Source organism: Oncorhynchus gorbuscha, linkage group LG13, assembly GCF_021184085.1.
Source record: "Oncorhynchus gorbuscha isolate QuinsamMale2020 ecotype Even-year linkage group LG13, OgorEven_v1.0, whole genome shotgun sequence".
NCBI lineage: Eukaryota > Metazoa > Chordata > Actinopteri > Salmoniformes > Salmonidae > Oncorhynchus > Oncorhynchus gorbuscha.
Genome location: NC_060185.1, coordinates 22,470,564 through 22,493,898, shown reverse-complemented (window position 1 = coordinate 22,493,898; position 23,335 = coordinate 22,470,564). Strand labels below are relative to the sequence as shown.

Here is a 23,335-nt window from a genome sequence, read left to right as displayed (position 1 = left end):
CCGTGAGACTTTACTCAGTTGCGTGGCAATGATGGGGTGAAAGTTCCGATGATAATAGTGTTATTTTGATCTTATCAGAGGGGTGATAAAACATTTCAGACATCGACCTTTGACCCCTTCAAAGCAACTCAAGAGTTCAATTCACATCACAGTCAAACTGTCAAACTGTTATTTTGATGTGATGCAAATGCAGTAATCGTGTGAAATACAGCTCCGTTTCAATTTGAATTGAATTACAACGTTATTGTCCCCGCAGGTAAATGAATTGTGTAGTCAGGAGTACATACAACACAATATATATGCAGAGCCGTTGTTCAGCTGTTGTTGGTAACAGTGAACTCAATCCTGATAAATGAATAACGCTGGGTTCAACCTACACCAAGCTCATGCATGATCTATGTCCTTAATTCAGTGTTGATGAGCTCAAGGTCACATTCGGAATAATAAATGATGCACATTATTCACATTACTGTGAACATACAGTTCCATGCAAATTTCTGTAAACATACAATGGCAAAAATATCATTCACATTACTGTAAATATACCATGCCAGAAACAGCATGCACATTTCTGTAAACATACCATAGCAGAAACATCATGCACAAAACTGCAAACATACCATGGCAGAAACATCATGCACATTACTGTAAACATACCATATGCATTAGGCTTGAAGATAAAGGCATTTTATTGTTTTCTCTATGTTTTTGACCTTGAGAGAGGTCTGTCCTAGGTTGAACTCTGTATACCCCTCATGCTCACTTCCTTTCCTCTCTCTCTCTCGATGCATCTCTCTCTCTGCTCTATCAATTCGATTTCAATTTAAGGGACTTTATTGGCATGGGAAATGTATGTTTCAAATTACAGTAAACATTACACTCACAAAAGTTACAAAATAATAAATACATTTCAAATGTCATTATCATGTGCAAAAATAAATAAATAAACATAAATATGGGTTATATTTACAATGGTGTTTGTTCTTCACTGTCTCTCTCTCTACCTCTCTCTCTGTCCCTCTCTCTGCCTCTCTCTCTCTACCCCTCTCTCTGTCCCTCTCTCTGCCTCTCTCTCTCTGTCCCTCTCTATGTCCCTCTCTCTCTCTGTCCCTCTCTCTACCTCTCTCTCTCTTGCTCACTCTCTTAGTCCCTCTCTTTCTCTCCCTCTCTACCTCTCTCTCTGACCCTCTCTCTGCCTCTCTCTCTCTCTTAGTCCCTCTCTCTCTCTCTCTCTCTTTCTCTCTCTCTCTGTCCCTCTCAGTGTCCCTCTCTGTCCCCCCCTTCCTTTGCTGATATGATAGATTTGGGAACATCCTAGAGATATCAGCCATATGTGGCAGATAACAAAGTAATCAGCTCATTATCTCTTTCTTTCTCTCTTTCTCACTCTCACTCTCACACACACACAAATACACTAATCAACATTGATTATGAGAAGGGATTTCAAGTCAGAAATACGGTAGGTTATTGTAATTCATTAGGGAGAATTAAAGTCAAAGCAAATATAACCACAAACCACTTACAGATATAGAGTTAATTGGCAAATACGCAATCACAACCTGGGAAAATGTACAGACGTTGTTTTACTTTCCCTGCAGATTGCATCGAGCCTGGTTGCCAGATCTGTAATACTTTAGCCAGTTTCCCTGGGCTAAAGAATAGGAGTTGGCTAAAGCACCTACACATCTGGCAACCAGAATAGAATGCAGGTTAAATGCAAATGCAAGTGTGTTGCTTTGACTCCTATTATTTTTCTGTGTCTTAACATGAAGAAAATCATCAAATGTACACTCAGTGTATTCTGTGTTTGAACTAGAAACCTAGTCTATATTTATTTTTGTTTCAGAAGAGAGAAAGAACTTTCTGACCTTCTCCTCAGCATTGCTTTTTAGTGTCTGCGTTGACAGGTGACACGGGAACTAGCTCTCATTGCTCTAGCTGGTGCTCTCCATATTGTTTCCTTTCTGCATCATTACGATGAACAAAGGATCTGGCTAGCCTGTTGAGAGGCAGTGGGTTAGCTGATGCTAAGTGCCTCCACACTTCACACACAAACAGACGGACAAACACACATACAGTCACACACACCTGTCCCTTCTCTCTAAAAGGAATATAGAGAGTGTTATCAGGTGAACCCTGCCCCTTAGTTTCACACGTAAACAGGCTGTATATAAAGGGTTGGGACCATAGAATCTGACTCTACCTCTTGCAGTGTGTGTGTGTGTGTGTGAGCAAATTCCCCATAGACAGATACAGGGCATATACAGTAACACAGACCCGGCCGGTGCCAAGATGCCCGCAGACTTCAATGGACAATGGGTGATGGTCACCAATGAGAACTTTGAGGATGTCATGAAGGCCATTGGTAAGCTGTTGTTCTAATGTCTGTTGGAAAATAGCGACATAAGATACAGAGAGAGATACTAGATATGCAGCGAGAGATATTACATATGCAGAGAGATAGTAGATATGCAGAGAGATATTACATATGCAGAGAGAAAGTAGATATGCAGCGAGAGATATTACATATGCAGAGATACTAGATATGCAGAAAGATATACTGGATATGCAGAGAGATATACTGGATATGCATAGAGAGATACTGGATATGCAGAGAGATGCTAGATATGCAGAGACAGATACGAGATATGCAGAGAGAGATACTAGATATGCAGAGAGAGATACTAGATATGCATAGACATACTGGATATGAAGAGAGATACTAGATATGCATAGAGAGATACTAGATATGCAGAGATACTAGATATGCATAGAGAGATACTAGATATGCAGAGAGATACTAGATATGCATAGAGAGATACTAGATATGCATAGAGACATACTGGATATGAAGAGAGATACTGGATATGCAGAGAGAGATACTGGATATGCATAGAGACATACTGGATATGCATAGAGGCATACTGGATATGCAGAGAGACATATTGGATATGCAGAGAGAGATACTAGATATGCAGAGAGAGATACTAGATATGCAGAGAGACATATTGGATATGCAGAGAGAGATACTAGATATGCAGAGAGACATATTGGATATGAAGAGAGATACTGGATATGAAGAGAGAGATACTAGATATGCAGAGAGACATATTGGATATGAAGAGAGATACTGGATATGAAGAGAGAGATACTAGATATGCAGAGAGACATATTGGATATGAAGAGAGATACTGGATATGAAGAGAGAGATACTAGATATGCAGATAGACATATTGGATATGCATAGAGGCATACTGGATATGCAGAGAGAGATACTAGATATGCAGAGAGACATATTGGATATGCAGAGAGACATATTGGATATGCAGAGAGAGAGATACTAGATATGCAGAGAGATACTAGATATGCATAGAGACATATTGGATATGCAGAGAGAGATACTAGATATGCAGAGAGATACTAGATATGCATAGAGACATATTGGATATGCAGAGAGAGATACTAGATATGCAGAGATACATATTGGATATGCAGAGAGAGATACTAGATATCCATAGAGACATATTGGATATGCAGAGAGAGATACTAGATATGCAGAGATACATATTGGATATGCAGAGAGAGATACTAGATATGCATAGAGACATATTGGATATGCAGAGAGAGATACTAGATATGCAGAGATACATATTGGATATGCAGAGAGAGATACTAGATATCCATAGAGACATACTGGATATGAAGAGAGATACTGGATATGCAGAGAGATACAGGATATGCAGAGAGATACTGGATATGAAGAGAGATACTGGATATGCAGAGAGATACTGGATATGAAGAGAGATACTGGATATGCAGAGAGAGAGACTGGATATGCATAGAGACATACTGGATATGCATAGAGGCATACTGGATATGCATAGAGACATACTGGATATGCAGAGAGACATATTGGATATGCAGAGAGAGATACTAGATATGCAGAGAGAGATATGAGATATGCAGAGAGATACTAGATATACAGAGAGAGATACTAGATATGCAGAGAGATACTAGATATGCAGAGATACTAGATATGCAGAGAGAGATACTAGATATGCAGAGAGACATACTGGATATGCAGAGAGATACTAGATATGCAGAGAGAGATATGAGATATGCAGAGAGATACTAGATATACAGAGAGAGATACTAGATATGCAGAGAGATACTAGATATGCAGAGATACTAGATATGCAGAGAGAGATACTAGATATGCAGAGAGACATACTGGATATGCATAGAGACATACTGGATATGCATAGAGCCATACTGGATATGCATAGAGCCATACTGGATATGCAGAGAGACATATTGGATATGCAGAGAGAGAAACTAGATATGCATAGAGAGATACTAGATATGCAGAGAGAGATACTAGATATGCAGAGAGATACTAGATATGCATAGAGAGATACTGGATATGCATAGAGACATACTGGATATGAAGAGAGATACTGGATATGCAGAGAGATACTGGATATGAAGAGAGATACTGGATATGCATAGAGACATACTGGATATGCATAGAGGCATACTGGATATGCAGAGAGACATATTGGATATGCATAGAGACATACTGGATATGAAGAGAGATACTGGATATGCATAGAGACATACTGGATATGCATAGAGGCATACTGGATATGCAGAGAGAGATACTGGATATGCAGAGAGATACTGGATATGAAGAGAGATACTGGATATGCAGAGAGAGATACTGGATATGCATAGAGAGATACTAGATATGCCGAGTAACAAACTGGATATGAAGAGAGATACTGGATATGCAGAGAGAGATACTAGATATGCAGAGAGAGATATGAGATATGCAGAGAGATATACTGGATATGCAGAGATACTAGATATGCAGAGAGATACTGGATATGCAGAGAGAGATACTAGATATGCAGAGAGAGATACTGGATATGCAGAGATACTAGATATGCAGAGAGATACAGATATACAGAGAGGTACTAGATATGCAGAGAGAGATACTAGATATGCAGAGAGATACTAGATATGCAGAGAGATACTGGATATGCAGAGAGAGATACTAGATATGCAGAGAGAGATACAAGATATGCAGAGAGAGATACTGGATATGCAGAGAGAGATATGAGATATGCAGAGAGATACAGATATACAGAGAGATACTGGATATGCAGAGAGAGATACTGGATATGCAGAGAGAGATATGAGATATGCAGAGAGATACAGATATACAGAGAGATACTGGATATGCAGAGAGAGATACTGGACATGCAGAGAGAGATACTGGATATGCAGAGAGAGATACTGGATTTGCAGAGAGAGATACTAGATATGCAGAGATACATACTGGATATGCCTAGAGATATACTGGATATGAAGAGATATACTGGATATGCAGAGAGAGATACTGGTTATGCAGAGAGCGGTACTAGATATCCTGAGAGAGATACTAGATATGCAGACAGAGATGGTGGAGAGGGAGGGAGGGAGGGAAGGAAGTGGTGGAGACGAGAGAGGGAATTGAAAGAGAAAGAGTGTGTTGTGTGTGTGTGTGCATATGTCTATGAGTGTGTGCATATGTCTATGTGTGTGTGTGTGTGTGTGTGTGTGTGTGTGTGTGTGTGTGTGTGTGTGTGTGTGTGTGTGTGTGTGTGTGTGTGTGTGTGTGTGTGTGTGTGTGTGTGTGTGTGTGTGTGTGTGTCTGTGTGTGTGTGTGTGTGTGTGTGTGTGTGTGTGTGTGTGTGTGTGTGTGTGTGTGTGTGTGTGTGTGTGTGTGTGTGTGTGTGTGTGTGTGTGTGTGTGTGTGTGTGTGCATATGTCTATGTGTGTGTGCACAAGGGTTGCTGATAGAGAGGGGGATGTCAGAGACAATGTTAGTGTAAATACTTTATTTGAGAGTGTCAGTGAGTGAGATTGTGAGAGAGAGAAAGGATGATGTGGTGCTGCTTCAGTTACTTATTGAGCTTCTGTCATGGCGACTTAACCTCCAATGTTTGTGTGAATGGCTCCCGCTTGTTACCACGTCGAACAAATATTGATTTACTCTTTTAAGCATTTTTATCGTCCCCATTCAAGAGAAAAGAAAATCCCATCCCAAGCTCTGCCAAGAGGCGTCGGCATGTCGTTGGAAAGCGAAGACCCTCGTCCATCCACTCAGCATGGCGTTGATAAACCACAAGTCTTTTATTATTCATGACTTTATCGGCAATTCACAACTCCCTCCATGTCATAACTCCCTCCGTGTCATAACTCCCTCCATGTCACAACTCCCTCCATGTCACAACTCCCTCCATGTCATAACTCCCTCCATGTCACAACTCCCTCCATGTCATAACTCCCTCCGTGTCATAACTCCCTCCATGTCACAACTCCCTCCATGTCACAACTCCCTCCGTGTCATAAATCCCTCCATGTCACAACTCCCTCCATGTCACAACTCCCTCCATGTCACAACTCCCTCCATGTCATAACTCCCTCCATGTCATAACTCCCTCCGTGTCATAACTCCCTCCGTGTCATAACTCCCTCCGTGTCATAACTCCCTCCTTGTTATAACTCCCTCCATGTCATAACTCTCTCCATGTCATAACTCCCTCCGTGTTATAACTCCCTCCATGTTATAACTCCCTCCATGTTATAACTCCCCCCATGCCATAACTCCCTCCGTGTCATAACTCCCTCCATGTCATAACTCCCTCCGTGTCATAACTCCCTCCGTGTCATAACTCCCTCCGTGTCATAACTCCCTCCGTGTCATAACTCCCTCCGTGTCATAACTCCCTCCGTGTTATAACTCCCTCCATGTCATAACTCCCTCCGTGTCATAACTCCCTCCGTGTTAAAACTCCCTCCATGTCATAACTCCCTCCATGTCAGGACTTCCTCCGTGTTATAACTCCCTCCATGTCAGGACTCCCTCCGTGTCATAACTCCCTCCATGTTATAACTCCCTCCATGTCATAACTCCCTCCATATCATAACTCCCTCCATGTCATAACTCCCTCCATGTTATAACTCCCTCCATGTCATAACTCCCTCCATGTCATAACTCCCTCCATGTCATAACTCCCTCCATGTCACAACTCCCTCCATGTCATAACTCCCTCCGTGTCATAACTCCCTCCATGTCACAACTCCCTCCATGTCACAACTCCCTCCGTGTCATAAATCCCTCCATGTCACAACTCCCTCCATGTCACAACTCCCTCCATGTCACAACTCCCTCCATGTCATAACTCCCTCCATGTCATAACTCCCTCCGTGTCATAACTCCCTCCGTGTCATAACTCCCTCCGTGTCATAACTCCCTCCTTGTTATAACTCCCTCCATGTCATAACTCCCTCCATGTCATAACTCCCTCCGTGTTATAACTCCCTCCATGTTATAACTCCCTCCATGTTATAACTCCCCCCATGCCATAACTCCCTCCGTGTCATAACTCCCTCCATGTCATAACTCCCTCCGTGTCATAACTCCCTCCGTGTCATAACTCCCTCCGTGTCATAACTCCCTCCGTGTCATAACTCCCTCCGTGTCATAACTCCCTCCGTGTTATAACTCCCTCCATGTCATAACTCCCTCCATGTCATAACTCCCTCCGTGTTAAAACTCCCTCCATGTCATAACTCCCTCCATGTCAGGACTTCCTCCGTGTTATAACTCCCTCCATGTCAGGACTCCCTCCGTGTCATAACTCCCTCCATGTTATAACTCCCTCCATGTCATAACTCCCTCCATATCATAACTCCCTCCATGTCATAACTCCCTCCATGTTATAACTCCCTCCATGTCATAACTCCCTCCATGTCATAACTCCCTCCATGTCATAACTCCCTCCATGTCATAACTCCCTCCGTGTTATAACTCCCTCCATGTCATAACTCCCTCCATGTCATAACTCCCTCCGTTAAAACTCCCTCCATGTCATAACTCCCTCCGTGTTATAACTCCCTCCATGTCAGGACTCCCTCCGTGTTATAACTCCCTCCATGTCATAACTCCCTCCATGTCATAACTACCTCCATGTCATAACTCCCTCCGTGTTATAACTCCCTCCATGTCATAACTCCCTCCATGTCAGGACTCCCTCCGTGTTATAACTCCCTCCATGTCAGGACTCCCTCCGTGTTACAACTCCCTCCATGTTTTACATCCCTCCGTGTTATAACTGCCTCCGTGTAATAACTGCCTCCGTGTTATAACTCCCTCTGTGTTATAACTCCCTCCATGTTATAACTCCCTCCATGTCATAACTCCCTCCATGTCATAACTCCCTCCGTGTTATAACTCCCTCCATGTCATAACTCACTCCATGTCATAACTCCCTACGTGTTATAACTCCCTCCTTGTTATAACTCCCTCCATGTCATAACTCCCTCCGTGTTATAACTCCCTCCATGTCATAACTCCCTCCGTGTTATAACTCCCTCCATGTTATAACTCCCTCCATGTCATAACTCCCTACGTGTTATAACTCCCTCCTTGTTATAACTCCCTCCATGTCATAACTCCCTCCGTGTTATAACTCCCTCCGTGTTATAACTCCCTCCATGTTATAACTCCCTCCGTGTCATAACTCCCTCCGTGTCATAACTCCCTCCATGTTATAACTCCCTCCATGTCATAACTCCCTCCATGTCATAACTCCCTCCGTGTTATAACTCCCTCCGTGTTATAACTCCCTCCATGTTATAACTCCCTCCATGTCGATCCCCGGGACCACCCATAGATAGAATGTATGCACACTTGTCTGTAAGTCGCTTTGGATAAAAGCGTCTGCTAAATAGCATATATTATTATTATTATTATTATGTCATAACTCCCTCCGTGTTATAACTCCCTCCATGTCATAACTCCCTCCATGTCAGGACTCCCTCCGTGTTATAACTCCCTCCATGTCAGGACTCCCTCCGTGTTACAACTCCCTCCGTGTTTTAAATCCCTCCGTGTTATAACTGCCTCCGTGTTATAACTGCCTCCGTGTTATAACTCCCTCCGTGTTATAACTCCCTCCATGTCAGGACTCCCTCCGTGTCATAACTCCCTCCGTGTTATAACTCCCTCCGTGTTATAACTCCCTCCATGTCAGGACTCCTTTCGTGTTATAACTACCTCCATGTCATAACTCCCTCCATGTCATAACTCCCTCCGTGTCATAACACCCTCCGTGTTATAACTGCCTCCGTGTTACAACTCTCTCGTGTTACAACTCTCTCGTGTTACAACTCTCTCGTGTTATAACTCCCTCCGTGTTATAACTCTCTCGTGTTACAACTCTCTCGTGTTACAACTCTCTCGTGTTATAAATCCCTCCGTGTTATAACTCTCTCGTGTTATAACTCCCTCCGTGTTATAACTCCCTCCCTGTTAGAACTCCCTCCATGTCAGGACTCCCCCGTGTTACAACTCCCTCCGTGTTTTAAATCCCTCCGTGTTATAACTGCCTCCGTGTTATAACTGCCTCCGTGTTATAACTCCCTCCGTGTTATAACTCCCTCCATGTTATAACTCCCTCCATGTTATAACTCCCTCCATGTCATAACTCCCTCTGTGTTATAACTCCCTCCATGTTATAACTCCCTCCATGTCATAACTCCCTCCGTGTTATAACTCCCTCCATGTCATAACTCCCTCCATGTCATAACTCCCTCCGTGTTAAAACTCCCTCCATGTCATAACTCCCTCTATGTCAGGACTCCCTCCGTGTTATAACTCCCTCCATGTCAGGACTCCCTCCGTGTCATAACTCCCTCCGTGTTATAACTCCCTCCATGTCATAACTCCCTCCATGTCATAACTCCCTCCATGTCATAACTCCCTCCATGTTATAACTCCCTCCATGTCATAACTCCCTCCTTGTCATAACTCCCTCCATGTCATAACTCCCTCCATGTCATAACTCACTCCGTATTATAACTCCCTCCATGTCATAACTCCCTCCATGTTATAACTCCCTCCATGTCATAACTCCCTCCATGTCATAACTCCCTCCGTGTTAAAACTCCCTCCATGTCATAACTCCCTCCGTGTTATAACTCCCTCCATGTCAGGACTCCCTCCGTGTTATAACTCCCTCCATGTCATAACTACCTCCTTGTCATAACTCCCTCCATGTCATAACTCCCTCCTTGTCATAACTCCCTCCATGTCATAACTCCCTCCATGTCATAACTCCCTCCGTATTATAACTCCCTCCATGTCATAACTCCCTCCATGTTATAACTCCCTCCATGTCATAACTCCCTCCATGTCATAACTCCCTCCGTGTTAAAACTCCCTCCATGTCATAACTCCCTCCGTGTTATAACTCCCTCCATGTCAGGACTCCCTCCGTGTTATAACTCCCTCCATGTCATAACTACCTCCATGTCATAACTCCCTCCGTGTTATAACTCCCTCCATGTCATAACTCCCTCCATGTCAGGACTCCCTCCGTGTTATTACTCCCTCCATGTCAGGACTCCCTCCGTGTTACAACTCCCTCCATGTTTTAAATCCCTCCGTGTTATAACTGCCTCTGTGTTATAACTGCCTCCGTGTTATAACTCCCTCCGTGTTATAACTCCCTCCATGTCATAACTCCCTCCGTGTTATAACTCCCTCCGTGTTATAACTCCCTCCATGTCATAACTACCTCCATGTCATAACTACCTCCATGTCATAACTCCCTCCGTGTTATAACTCCCTCCATGTCATAACTTCCTCCATGTCATAACTCCCTCCGTTTTATAACTGCCTCCGTGTTATAACTGCCTCTGTGTTACAACTCTCTCGTGTTACAACTCTCTCGTGTTACAACTCTCTCGTGTTATAACTGCCTACGTGTTTTAACTGCCTCCGTGTTATAACTCCCTCCGTGTTACAACTCTCTCGTGTTACAACTCTCTCGTGTTACAACTCTCTCGTGTTACAACTCCCTCCGTGTTATAACTCTCTCGTGTTATAACTCCCTCCGTGTTATAACTCTCTCGTGTTACAACTCTCTCGTGTTACAACTCTCTCGTGTTACAACTCTCTCGTGTTATAACTCCCTCCGTGTTATAACTCTCTCGTAATATAACTCCCTCCGTGTTATAACTCCCTCCCTGTTATAACTCCCTCCGTGTTATAACTCCCTCCCTGTCATAACTCCCTCCCGCTCAACCCAACAAATCCCAAATCCGAGGCGTCTCATTCCGTGCCGCTCTCTCATTTCCATGAACGGATTGAAAATCACAGCCATATGGAAACTTAGGGAGGGAGAACATATTTGGATGGGTAAATAATAGAGCTTCATCAAAAAGAGAGACGGGTGGAAATTGAATTTACACTTTGTGGCCAATGCAATGCAGTGCAGGCTCACAGTTGAACTTATTCAGCTGTATTTCTGGTACAAGGCCATTTTAAAAAGGGTAAATGAGATTGTCAACAGAGCTGGTCTGAGTGGAATAGTAATTCTAGAACTTGAGCTCCAGTCTCATAACTGAAGAGGGGGACTGGTGGCTAATACACAAGGGAACACAACAAAACAGTATACTATACACACCTCACTGTCCAACCAAGGTGAAAAGAGTATTTTTGAAATAGGTTGGTGGTTTGAGCCCTGAATGCTGATTGGCTGAAAGCTGTGGTATAGCAGAACGTATAGTAGAGGTATGACAAAATATTACTTTCAACTCTTCCAATTACATTGGTAACCAGTTTATAATAAAGCAATAAGGCCCAAGGGTTGTGGTACATGGCTAATATACAATTGAAGTCAGAAGTTTACATACACTTAGGTTGGAGTCATTAAAACTCATTTTTCAACCACTCCACAAATGTGTTGTTAACAAACTATAGTTTTGGCAAGTCGGTTAGGATATCTACATTGTGCATGACACAAGTAATTTTTCCAACAATTGTTTACAGACAGATTATTTCACTTATGATTCACTGTATCACAATTCCAGTGGGTCAGAAGTTTACATACACTAAGGTGACTGTCCCTTTTAACAGCTTGGAAAATTCCAGAAAATTATGTCATGGCTTTAGAAGCTTCTGATAGGCTAATTGACATCATTTGAGGCAATTAGAGGTAAACCTGTGGATGTATTTCAAGGCCTACCTTCAAATCAAACAAATCAGCCAAGACCTCAGAAAAACAATTGTAGACCTCCACAAGTCTGGTTCATCCATGGGAGCAATTTACAAACGCCTGAAGGTAACACGTTCATCTGTACAGACAATAGTACTCAAGTATAAACACCATGGGACCATGCAGCCGTCATACCGCTCAGGAAGGAGACGCGTTCTGCCTCCTAGAGATAAACGTACTTTGGTGCGAAAAGTGCAAATAAATACCGGAACAACAGCAAAGGACCTTGTGAAGATGCTGGAGGAAACAGGCACAAAAGTATCAATATCCACAGTAAAAACGAGTCCTATATTGACATAACCTGAAACCTGCCGTTCAGCAAGGAAGAAGCCACTGCTCTAAAACCGCCATAAAAAGCCAGACTACGGTTTGCAACTGCAATTCAAGAAAAATATCATACTTTTTGGAGAAATGTCCTCTGGTCTGATGAAACAATAATAGAACTGTTTGGCCATAATGGCCAACGTTATGTTTGGAGGAAAAAAGGGGAGGCTTGCAAGCCAAAGAATACCATCCCAACCGTGAAGCACGGGGGTGGCAGCATCATGTTGTGGGGGTGCTTTGCTGCAGGAGGGACTGGAGCACTTCACAAAATAGATGGCATCATGAGGGTGGAAAATTATGTGGTTATATTGAAGCAACATCTCAAGAAATCAGTCAGGAAGTTAAAGCTTGGTCGCAAATGGGTCTTCCAAATAGACAGTGACCAAAGTTGTGGCAAAATGGCTTAAGGACATCAAAGTCAAGGTATTAGAGTGGCCATCACAAAGCCCTGACCTCAATCCTAAAGAAAATGTGTGGGCAGAACTGAAAAAGCGTATGCGAGCAAGGAGGCCTACAAACCTGACTCAGTTACACCAGCTCTGTCAGGAGCAATGGGCCAAAATTCACCCAACTTATTGTGGAAAGCTTGTGGAAGGCTGCCCGAAACGTTTGACCCAAGTTAAACAATTTAAAAGGCAATGCTACCAAATACGAATTGAGTGTATGTAAACCTATGACACACTGGGAATGTGATGAAAGAAATAAAAGCTGAAATAAGTCATTCTCTCTACTATTATTCTGACATGGTGTTATTTGGCTTGCAAGCCTCCCCCTTTTTCCTCCTAACATAAGGACATTTCTCCAAAAAGTATGATCTTTTTCTCAATGTGCAGATCACATTCTTAAAATAAAGTGTTGGTCCTTAACTGTCTTAAGACATTTTTACTCTGATTAAATGTCAGGAATTGTGAAAAACTGAGTTTAAATGTATTTGGCTAAGGTGTATGTAAACTTCCGACTTCAACTGTACCACGGCTAAGGGCTGTTCTTAAGGATACAGAAGGTATATCGGCCATATAACACAAACCCCCGAGGTGCCTTATTGCTTTTATAAACTGGTTACCAACATAATTTGAGCAGTAAAAATACATTTTGTCATACCCGTGCTATACGGTCTATCAGCCAATCAGCATTCAGGGCTCGATCCACCCAGTTTATAATAGCAATAGTTGCGTAGCGCATAAGAACAGCCCTTAGCTGTGGTATATTGGCCATATACCACACCCCCTCATGCCTTATTGCTTAATTTTCGCCTGAATGACGTGCCCAAAGTAAACTGCCTGTTGCTTAGGCCCTGAAGCCAGTTTATGCATAGAAATGTTAAAATAATGTAGGATAATATACCACAATATGGTAGGAGAAAATCCAAAGAAAAACCAACCTTAATTTTGTTTTTGAAAGAGACCATGCTCTTACAATGGCAAGTATAAGGGCATACTCAAGTCCCAGCTCCCAGGATGCAATTCCTATGGATTCCACAGGGTGTCAGCAGTCTATTTTCAAGGTTTCAGGCTTGTAACTTCAAAACGGATAAGAAATATCAGTTTTAGTACAGGGACACAGTCTTGGAAATTCGTGTTTGCACGCGCCATGAAGACAAGACCCACCTGTAAAATCGATTTCCTATTGAACATACTTCTTTCCGTAAGAAATATTATAGTTTGATTACATTTTAGGGTATCTGTCATGCCCTGACCATAGAGAGCCCTTGGTTCTCTATGGTGTAATAGGTCAGGGCGTGACTAGGGGGTGTTCTAGCTCAATATTTCTATGTTGGTGTTTTGTATGGTTCCCAATTAGAGGCAGCTGGCATCTAATTGGGGATCATATTTAGGTAGCCATTTAACCCACCTGTGTTTGTGGGATATTGTTTTGTGTTTGTGCATGTGCACCACTACTTTCATGTTTCGTTATTGGTTTATTGTTTTTGTTTAGTTTCACCATAATAAAGATGTGGAAAACTTCAATCACGCTGCGCCTTGGTCCGCTCATTACGACGATCGTGACAGAATATCCCACCAAGCAAGGACCATGCAGCGTGATGCCATCTGTGCCAGCTACCCGTACTCACAATGAAGAGCCAGAGACCGTCAGGGAGGCGATGGAGAATTTGGGAGAGAGAGAGATGAGAGAAATGTTGTGTAGGTGTGTTCTACACGGCATCCGACCTGAGGAGCCTGTCAGCAGTTTGGTCCTGTGCCAGCTCCCCGCACTAGCCCTGCAGTGCGTGTCACCAGTCCGGTGCCACATGTGCCGGCTCCACGCACCAGGCCTCCAGTGCGCCTTTCACCATAATAAAGATGTGGAACTTCAATCACGCTGCGCCTCATTACGATGATCGTAACAGTATTTGAGGAGTAAATAGAAACGTATTTTGACTTGTTGAAACAACGTTTAGGGGGTAGATTTTTGGATTCCTTTCTCTGCATGTTAAACGAGTGGATTACTCAAATCGATGGCGCCAACTTAACTGACTTTTTGGGATATAAATAAGGATTTTATCTAACACATCGACACTACATGTTATAGCTGGGACCCTTCGGATGACAAATCAGAGGAAGAATTTCAAAAAGTAATTGAATATTTAATCGCTTTTTGTGAATTTATGAAACCTGTGCCGGTATAAAAATATTTTGATATGGTGTGCCATCCTCAAACAATCGCATGGCATGTTTTCACTGTAAAAGCTACTGTAAATTGAGCAATGCTGTTAGATCAACAAGAATTTTATCTTTTGACCAATATAAGACACTTGTATGTACCCAGCGGGACGCCTAGTCCTAAGAAGTTCATACTTCATACTCACAGTATACACTGAGTGTACAAAACATTAGGAACACCTTCCTAATATTGAGTTGCACTCCATTTTGCCCTCAGAACGGCCTCAATTCGTCAGGGCATGGACTCTACAAGGTGTCGAAAGCTTTCCACAGGGATGCTGGCCCATGTTGACTCCAATGCTTCCCACAGTTGTGTCAAGTTGGCTGGATGTCTTTCAGGTGGTGGACCATTCTGAAAAACCCAGCAGCGTTGAGGTTTTTGACACACTCAAATCAGCGCCTGGCACCTACTACCATACCCCGTTCAAAGGCACTTAAATATTTTGTCTTGCTCATCACCCTCTGAATGGCACACATACACAATCCATGTCTCATTTGTCTCAAGACTTACACTGATTGAAGTGGATGAAACAAGTGACATCAATAAGGGATTGGATTCACCTGGTCAGTCTATGTCATGGAAAGAGCAGAGCATCTTTAAACATTGACATTGTTGTTTCATTGTGTTTCCTCCAGATATTGACTTTGCAACCCGTAAGATCGCCGCCCACCTGACCCAGACCAAGGTGATCATCCAGAACGGAGACAAGTTTGAGACCAAGACCTTGAGCACCTTCAGGAACTACGAGGTCAACTTCACCGTCGGGGAGGAGTTTGAGGAGGTCACTAAGGGACTGGACAACAGGACGATCCAGGTAGGACCACAACCAATATGACCACGTCAGAGTGTCACTGCACTTCGTCCTAACTGGTTCCAACCCCTAACCTTTACCCTCTCCATGTTCTCTCCTTTTATTCTATTCCACCATTTTTATTTACATTTCTTATAGGTTTTCATCTCCTACTTTCCCTTGACTCTCAGTTTGTTAATGCATACTGTATGGTCACATAGCCCTCACACACATAGCCCACAATCCAAGCATCTTAAAAGGTTTGGCCCAGTGTCATGCAGGTGAAAGAGGACCCAAAAGCGACTTGGCGAAAACAGAGTCTTTAATCCAGTAAAGTAAATACAATCAAAAAACACAACTTTCACTCGAAATGACGAGGACAAACTGGAGACTCGGTCTTGAACAGCAGGTGAACAGCAGGTTGCCTCGGGAAGGCACTTGAACCAAACAGACTCAGACACCTGCTCACCACGCAGCATCTGAGGAAAACACGACACGACAGGGCGATACACAAACACAGCACGGTGAATTCTAGACAAGGAACCGACAGGGCAGAAACGAATAACAAGGAGAGAAATAGGGACTCTAATCAGGGAAAAGGATCGGGAACAGGTGTGGGAAGACTAAATGATTGATTAGGGGAATAGGAACAGCTGGGAGCAGGAACGGAACGATAGAGAGAAGAGAGAGCGGGAGAGTGAGAGAGGGAGGGGGAGAGAGAGGGATAGAAAGAGGGAAAGAACCTAATAAGACCAGCAGAGGGAAACGAATAGAAGGAGAAGAACAGGGACAAGGCATGATAATCAATGACAAAACATGACAGTACCCCCCACTCACCGAGCGCCTCCTGGCGCACTCGAGGAGGAATCCTGGCGGCAACGGAGGAAATCATCAATGAGTGAACGGTCCAGCACGTCCCGAGACGGAACCCAACTCCTCTCCTCAGGACCGTAACCCTCCCAATCCACTAAGTATTGGTGACCCCGTCCCCGAGAACGCATGTCCATGATCTTATGTACCTTGTAAATAGGTGCGCTCTCGACAAGGACGGGAGGGGGGAGGGAAGACGAACGGGAGTGCGAAGAAAGGGCTTGACACAGGAGACATGGAAGACAGGATGGACGCGACGAAGATGTCGCGGAAGAAGCAGTCGCACAGCGACAGGATTGACGACCTGGGAGACACGGAACGGACCAATGAACCGCGGAGTCAACTTACGAGAAGCTGTCGTAAGAGGAAGGTTGCGAGTGGAAAGCCACACTCTCTGGCCGCAACAATACCTTGGACTCTTAATCCTGCGTTTATTGGCGGCTCTCACAGTCTGTGCCCTGTAACGGCAAAGTGCAGACCTCACCCTCCTCCAGGTGCGCTCACAACGTTGGACAAACGCTTGAGCGGAGGGAACGCTGGACTCGGCAAGCTGGGATGAGAACAGAGGAGGCTGGTAACCCAGACTACTCTGAAACGGAGATAACCCGGTAGCAGACGAAGGAAGCGAATTGTGAGCGTATTCTGCCCAGGGGAGCTGTTCTGCCCAAGACGCAGGGTTTCTGAAAGAAAGGCTGCGTAGTATGCGACCAATCGTCTGATTGGCCCTCTCTGCTTGACCGTTAGACTGGGGATGAAACCCGGAAGAGAGACTGACGGACGCACCAATCAAACAACAGAACTCCCTCCAAAACTGTGACGTGAATTGCGGGCCTCTGTCTGAAACGGCGTCTAACGGGAGGCCATGAATTCTGAATACATTCTCGATAATGATTTGTGCCGTCTCCTTAGCGGAAGGAAGTTTAGCGAGGGGAATGAAATGTGCCGCCTTAGAGAACCTATCGACAACCGTAAGAATCACAGTCTTCCCCGCAGACAAAGGCAGACCGGTAATGAAGTCTAGGGCGATGTGAGACCATGGTCGAGAAGGAATGGGGAGCGGTCTGAGACGACCGGCAGGAGGAGAGTTACCCGACTTAGTCTGCGCGCAGTCCGAACAAGCAGCCACGAAACGGCGCGTGTCACGCTCCTGAGTCGGCCACCAAAAGCGCTGGCGAATAGACGCAAGAGTGCCTCGAACACCGGGATGACCAGCTAACTTGGCAGAGTGAGCCCACTGAAGAACAGCCAGACGAGTGGAAACAGGAACGAAAAGGAGGTTACTAGGACAAGCGCGCGGCGACGCAGTGTGCGTGAGTGCTTGCTTAACCTGTCTTTCAATTCCCCAGACTGTTAACCCGACAACACGCCCATAAGGAAGAATCCCCTCAGGATCAGTAGAAGCCACAGAAGAACTAAACAGACGGGATAAGGCATCAGGCTTGGTGTTCTTGCTACCCGGACGGTAAGAAATCACAAACTCGAAACGAGCGAAAAACAACGCCCAACGAGCTTGACGGGCATTAAATCGTTTGGCAGAACGGATGTACTCAAGGTTCTTATGGTCTGTCCAAACGACAAAAGGAACGGTCGCCCCCTCCAACCACTGTCGCCATTCGCCTAGGGCTAAGTGGATGGCGAGCAGTTCACGGTTACCCACATCATAGTTGCGCTCAGATGGCGACAGGCGATGAGAAAAATAAGCGCAAGGATGAACCTTATCGTCAGACTGGAAGCGCTGGGATAGAATGGCTCCCACGCCTACCTCTGAAGCGTCAACCTCGACAATGAATTGTCTAGTGACGTCAGGAGTAACGAGGATAGGAGCGGACGTAAAACGTTCTTTTAGAAGATCAAAAGCTCCCTGGGCGGAACCGGACCACTTAAAACACGTCTTGACAGAAGTAAGAGCTGTGAGAGGGGCAGCAACTTGACCGAAATTACGAATGAAACGCCGATAGAAATTAGCGAAACCTAAAAAGCGCTGCAACTCGACACGTGACCTTGGAACGGGCCAATCACTGACAGCTTGGACCTTAGTGGAATCCATCTGAATGCCTTCAGCGGAAATAACGGAACCGAGAAAAGTAACGGAGGAGACATGAAAAGAGCACTTCTCAGCCTTTACGTAGAGACAATTCTCTAAAAGGCGCTGTAGAACACGTCGAACGTGCTGAACATGAATCTCGAGTGACGGAGAAAAAATCAGGATATCGTCAAGATAGACAAAAACAAAGATGTTCAGCATGTCTCTCAGAACATCATTAACTAATGCCTGAAAAACAGCTGGCGCATTGGCGAGACCAAACGGCAGAACCCGGTACTCAAAATGCCCTAACGGAGTGTTAAACGCCGTTTTCCACTCGTCCCCCTCTCTGATGCGCACGAGATGGTAAGCGTTACGAAGGTCCAACTTAGTAGAGCACCTGGCTCCCTGCAGAATCTCGAAGGCTGATGACATAAGGGGAAGCGGATAACGATTCTTAACCGTTATGTCATTCAGCCCTCGATAATCCACGCAGGGGCGCAGAGTACCGTCCTTCTTCTTAACAAAAAGAACCCCGCCCCGGCCGGAGAGGAAGAAGGCACTATGGTACCGGCGTCAAGAGACACAGACAAATAATCCTCGAGAGCCTTACGTTCGGGAGCCGACAGAGAGTATAGTCTACCCCGAGGAGGAGTGGTCCCCGGAAGGAGATCAATACTACAATCATACGACCGGTGAGGAGGAAGGGAGTTGGCTCGGGACCGACTGAAGACCGTGCGCAGATCATGATATTCCTCCGGCACTCCTGTCAAATCGCCAGGTTCCTCCTGAGAAGTAGGGACAGAAGAAACGGGAGGGATGGCAGACATTAAACACTTCACATGACAAGAAACGTTCCAGGATAGGATAGAATTACTAGACCAATTAATAGAAGGATTATGACATACTAGCCAGGGATGACCCAAAACAACAGGTGTAAACGGTGAACGAAAAATCAAAAAAGAAATAGTCTCACTGTGGTTACCAGATACTGTGAGGGTTAAAGGTAGTGTCTCAAATCTGATACTGGGAAGATGACTACCATCTAAGGCGAACATGGGCGTAGGCTTCTCTAACTCTCTGAAAGGAATGTCATGTTTCCGAACCCATGCTTCGTCCATGAAACAACCCTCAGCCCCAGAGTCTATCAAGGCACTACATGTAGCACCCGAACCGGTCCAGCGTAGATGGACCGACAAAGTAGTACAGGATTTTGATGGAGAGACTTGAGTAGTTGCGCTCACCTGTAGCCCTCCGCTTACAGATGAGCTCTGGCTTTTACTGGACATGAATTAACAAAATGTCCAGCAACTCCGCAATAGAGGCACAGGCGGTTGGTGATCCTCCGTTCCCTCTCCTTAGTCGAGATGCGAATCCCTCCCAGCTGCATGGGCTCAGACTCTGAGCCAGAGGAGGGAGATGGTTGCGATGCGGAGCAGGGAAACACCGTTGATGCGAGCTCTCTTCCACGAGCCCGGTGACGAAGATCTACCCGTCGTTCTATGCGGATGGCGAGAGCAATCAAAGAGTCCACATCTGAAGGAACCTCCCGGGAGAGAATCTCATCCTTAACCACTGCGTGGAGTCCCTCCAGAAAACGAGCGAGCAGCGCCGGCTCGTTCCACTCACTAGAGGCAGCAAGAGTGCGAAACTCAATAGAATAATCCGTTATGGACCGTTCACCTTGGCATAGGGAAGCCAGGGCCCTAGAAGCCTCCCTACCAAAAACTGAACGGTCAAAAACCCGAATCATCTCCTCTTTAAAGTTCTGGTACTTGTTAAAGCAATCAGCCCTTGCCTCCCAGATAGCTGTGCCCCATTCTCGAGCCCGGCCAGTAAGGAGTGAAATGACGTAAGCAACCCGAGCTCTCTCTCTAGAGTATGTGTTGGGTTGGAGAGAGAACACAATCTCACACTGCGTGAGAAAGGAGCGGCACTCAGTGGGCTGCCCGGAGTAGCAAGGTGGGTTATTAACCCTAGGTTCTGGAGGCTCGGCAGGCCAGGAAGTAACAGGTGGCACGAGACGAAGACTCTAGAACTGTCCAGAGAGGTCGGAAACCTGAGCGGCCAGGTTCTCCACGGCATGGCGAGCAGCAGACAATTCCTGCTCGTGTCTGCCGAGCATGGCTCCTTGGATCTCGACGGCAGTGTAACGAGCGTCTGAAGTCGCTGGGTCCATTCCTTGGTCGGTTCCTTCTGTCATGCAGGTGAAAGAGGACCCAAAAGCGACTTGGCGAAAACAGAGTCTTTAATCCAGTAAAGTAAATACAATCAAAAAACACAACTTTCACTCGAAATGACGAGGACAAACTGGAGACTCGGTCTTGAACAGCAGGTTAACAGCAGGTTGCCTCGGGAAGGCACTTGAACCAAACAGACTCAGACACCTGCTCACCACGCAGCATCTGAGGAAAACACGACACGACAGGGCGATACACAAACACAGCACGGTGAATTCTAGACAAGGAACCGACAGGGCAGAAACGAATAACAAGGAGAGAAATAGGGACTCTAATCAGGGAAAAGGATCGGGAACAGGTGTGGGAAGACTAAATGATTGATTAGGGGAATAGGAACAGCTGGGAGCAGGAACGGAACGATAGAGAGAAGAGAGAGCGGGAGAGTGAGAGAGGGAGGGGGAGAGAGAGGGATAGAAAGAGGGAAAGAACCTAATAAGACCAGCAGAGGGAAACGAATAGAAGGAGAAGAACAGGGACAAGGCATGATAATCAATGACAAAACATGACACCCAGTCTCTCTCAGATTAGAATTCAAGAGACAGCCATAAGCACTGCTGTGTTTGTTGACCCTGGCTTTATGGAAACATACACACATCTTCAGCCTGGACTCAGGGTTAGACGTAACATAGTAAACTAAAATTTGTAAGTCGCTCTGGATAAGAGCGTCTGCTAAATGACTTAAATGTAAATGTAAAATACGGGACACCCAAATTAGTATGATATTTTACATTTGGTATGGTATGTTTTAATTTGTGGATATACATCATCCACTTTGTATGATATGTTCTGAATTCAAATGTGTATGATATGTTACCAATTACAACTTTGGGGTTGCTAGACGCTCACGTCATCCACCCCGACCAACGTTTTTGCCTTAAGTAACCTTCTGTCTTATGCAACCATACCAAATGTAACATATACCAATTTGAGTTTCACATATTTTCGTTTATTATGTTACATCTATGATACCAGCCTGATATCTTAGCTGTGGGACATGTAGGTAAATGCTTGTCTACGGTAAGCTAACTGTGTGTGTTCTTCAGACACTGGTTACCTGGAATGGAGATACGTTGGTGGCTGTGCAGAAGGGAGAGAAGGCCAATCGTGGCTGGAAGCAATGGATAGAAGGAGACCTGCTACACCTGGTGAGAGCAAGACAGATGGGGGGAGGGGTTTAGAGACAGAAAAGAGAGAGAAATGGAGTCCTAGACTTAAACTTGAACATACAGAACGTTACAGTTTCTTCATACCTAAGACAACAGAAGCTCTATACATTTAGTACATTTCTGAGGAGAGAGATAAAGAGACAGACAGCTATCAATCCTTCAGCTTTTATACATATCCTCATTCAGACTTACACTCTGGCCTTTTTCATGATAATAAAGTGAGAAGTTGCATGTATGTATGTCAATCAGTACAGTGGAAGTTGTAAAGTCAATCTTGTTTTTGAGCTCTGAGAAAGAGAAGTGATACTATAATCCCTATAGGTCTTCATGCCAAATGGCACCCTATTCCCTTTATAGTGCCCTACTTTTTACCAGAAGTGCACTATATAGGGCACATATGTCAAACCCATTTTATTGAGGGATAAGTGTCTGTGGGTTTTTGCTCCACCCTTGTAATGATGAATTAAGGGTACTAATTAGTAAGGAAGTCCCCTCACCTGGTTGTCTAGGTCTTAATAGAATGGAAAAAACTGAAACCAGCAGACAATCGGCCCTCCATGGAATGAGTTTACACCCCTGATATAGGGAATAGTGTGCTGGTTCGGATGCAGACTACATGTTATATGATTGTCTAATTGTCTTTCTGTCCGTCTCTTTTTTTTTTCTCAGGACATCTATGTTGAAGACAAAGTCTGCAAACAAGTATTCAAGAAGAAACCCTAAACCAGTCTTTGTTGTAATGTTAAAACAATTATTTCACCTTTATTTAACCAGGTAGGCCAGTTGAGATCAAGTTCTCATTTCCAACTGCGACCTGGTCAAGATAAAGCAAAGCAGTGTGACAAATAAACAACACAGAGTAGCACATAAACAAACATATAGTCAATAACACAATAGAAAAATCTATGTACAGTGTGTGCAAATTTAGAAGAGTAGGGAGGTTTAGGGAGGCAATAAATAGGCCTTGGAGGTGAAAAAATGACAATTTAGCATTAATACTGGAGTGATAGATGTGCAGATGATGATGTGCAGGTAGAGATACTGGGGTGCACAAGAACAAAAGGAACATGACATACATGTGTTTCTGCCTGCATAATTATGTTATGTATTTATGATGTGATTACATTTAATAAATACTTCATTCAATCCAA

The 23,335-nt window shown here is 44.5% G+C and overlaps 1 protein-coding gene across 1 annotated transcript; it reads left to right on the top strand.

Annotated features, from left to right (window-relative positions):
* The first annotated feature begins 2,199 nt into the window (after positions 1 to 2,199).
* On the top strand, positions 2,200 to 23,335 carry LOC123992585 (retinol-binding protein 2-like). The gene is made up of 4 exons (XM_046293842.1): positions 2,200 to 2,365; positions 15,731 to 15,909; positions 22,062 to 22,163; positions 22,854 to 23,335. The coding sequence occupies exons 1-4, from the start codon at positions 2,293 to 2,295 to the stop codon at positions 22,905 to 22,907; spliced, it is 408 nt and encodes a 135-aa protein (XP_046149798.1). The 5' UTR covers positions 2,200 to 2,292; the 3' UTR covers positions 22,908 to 23,335.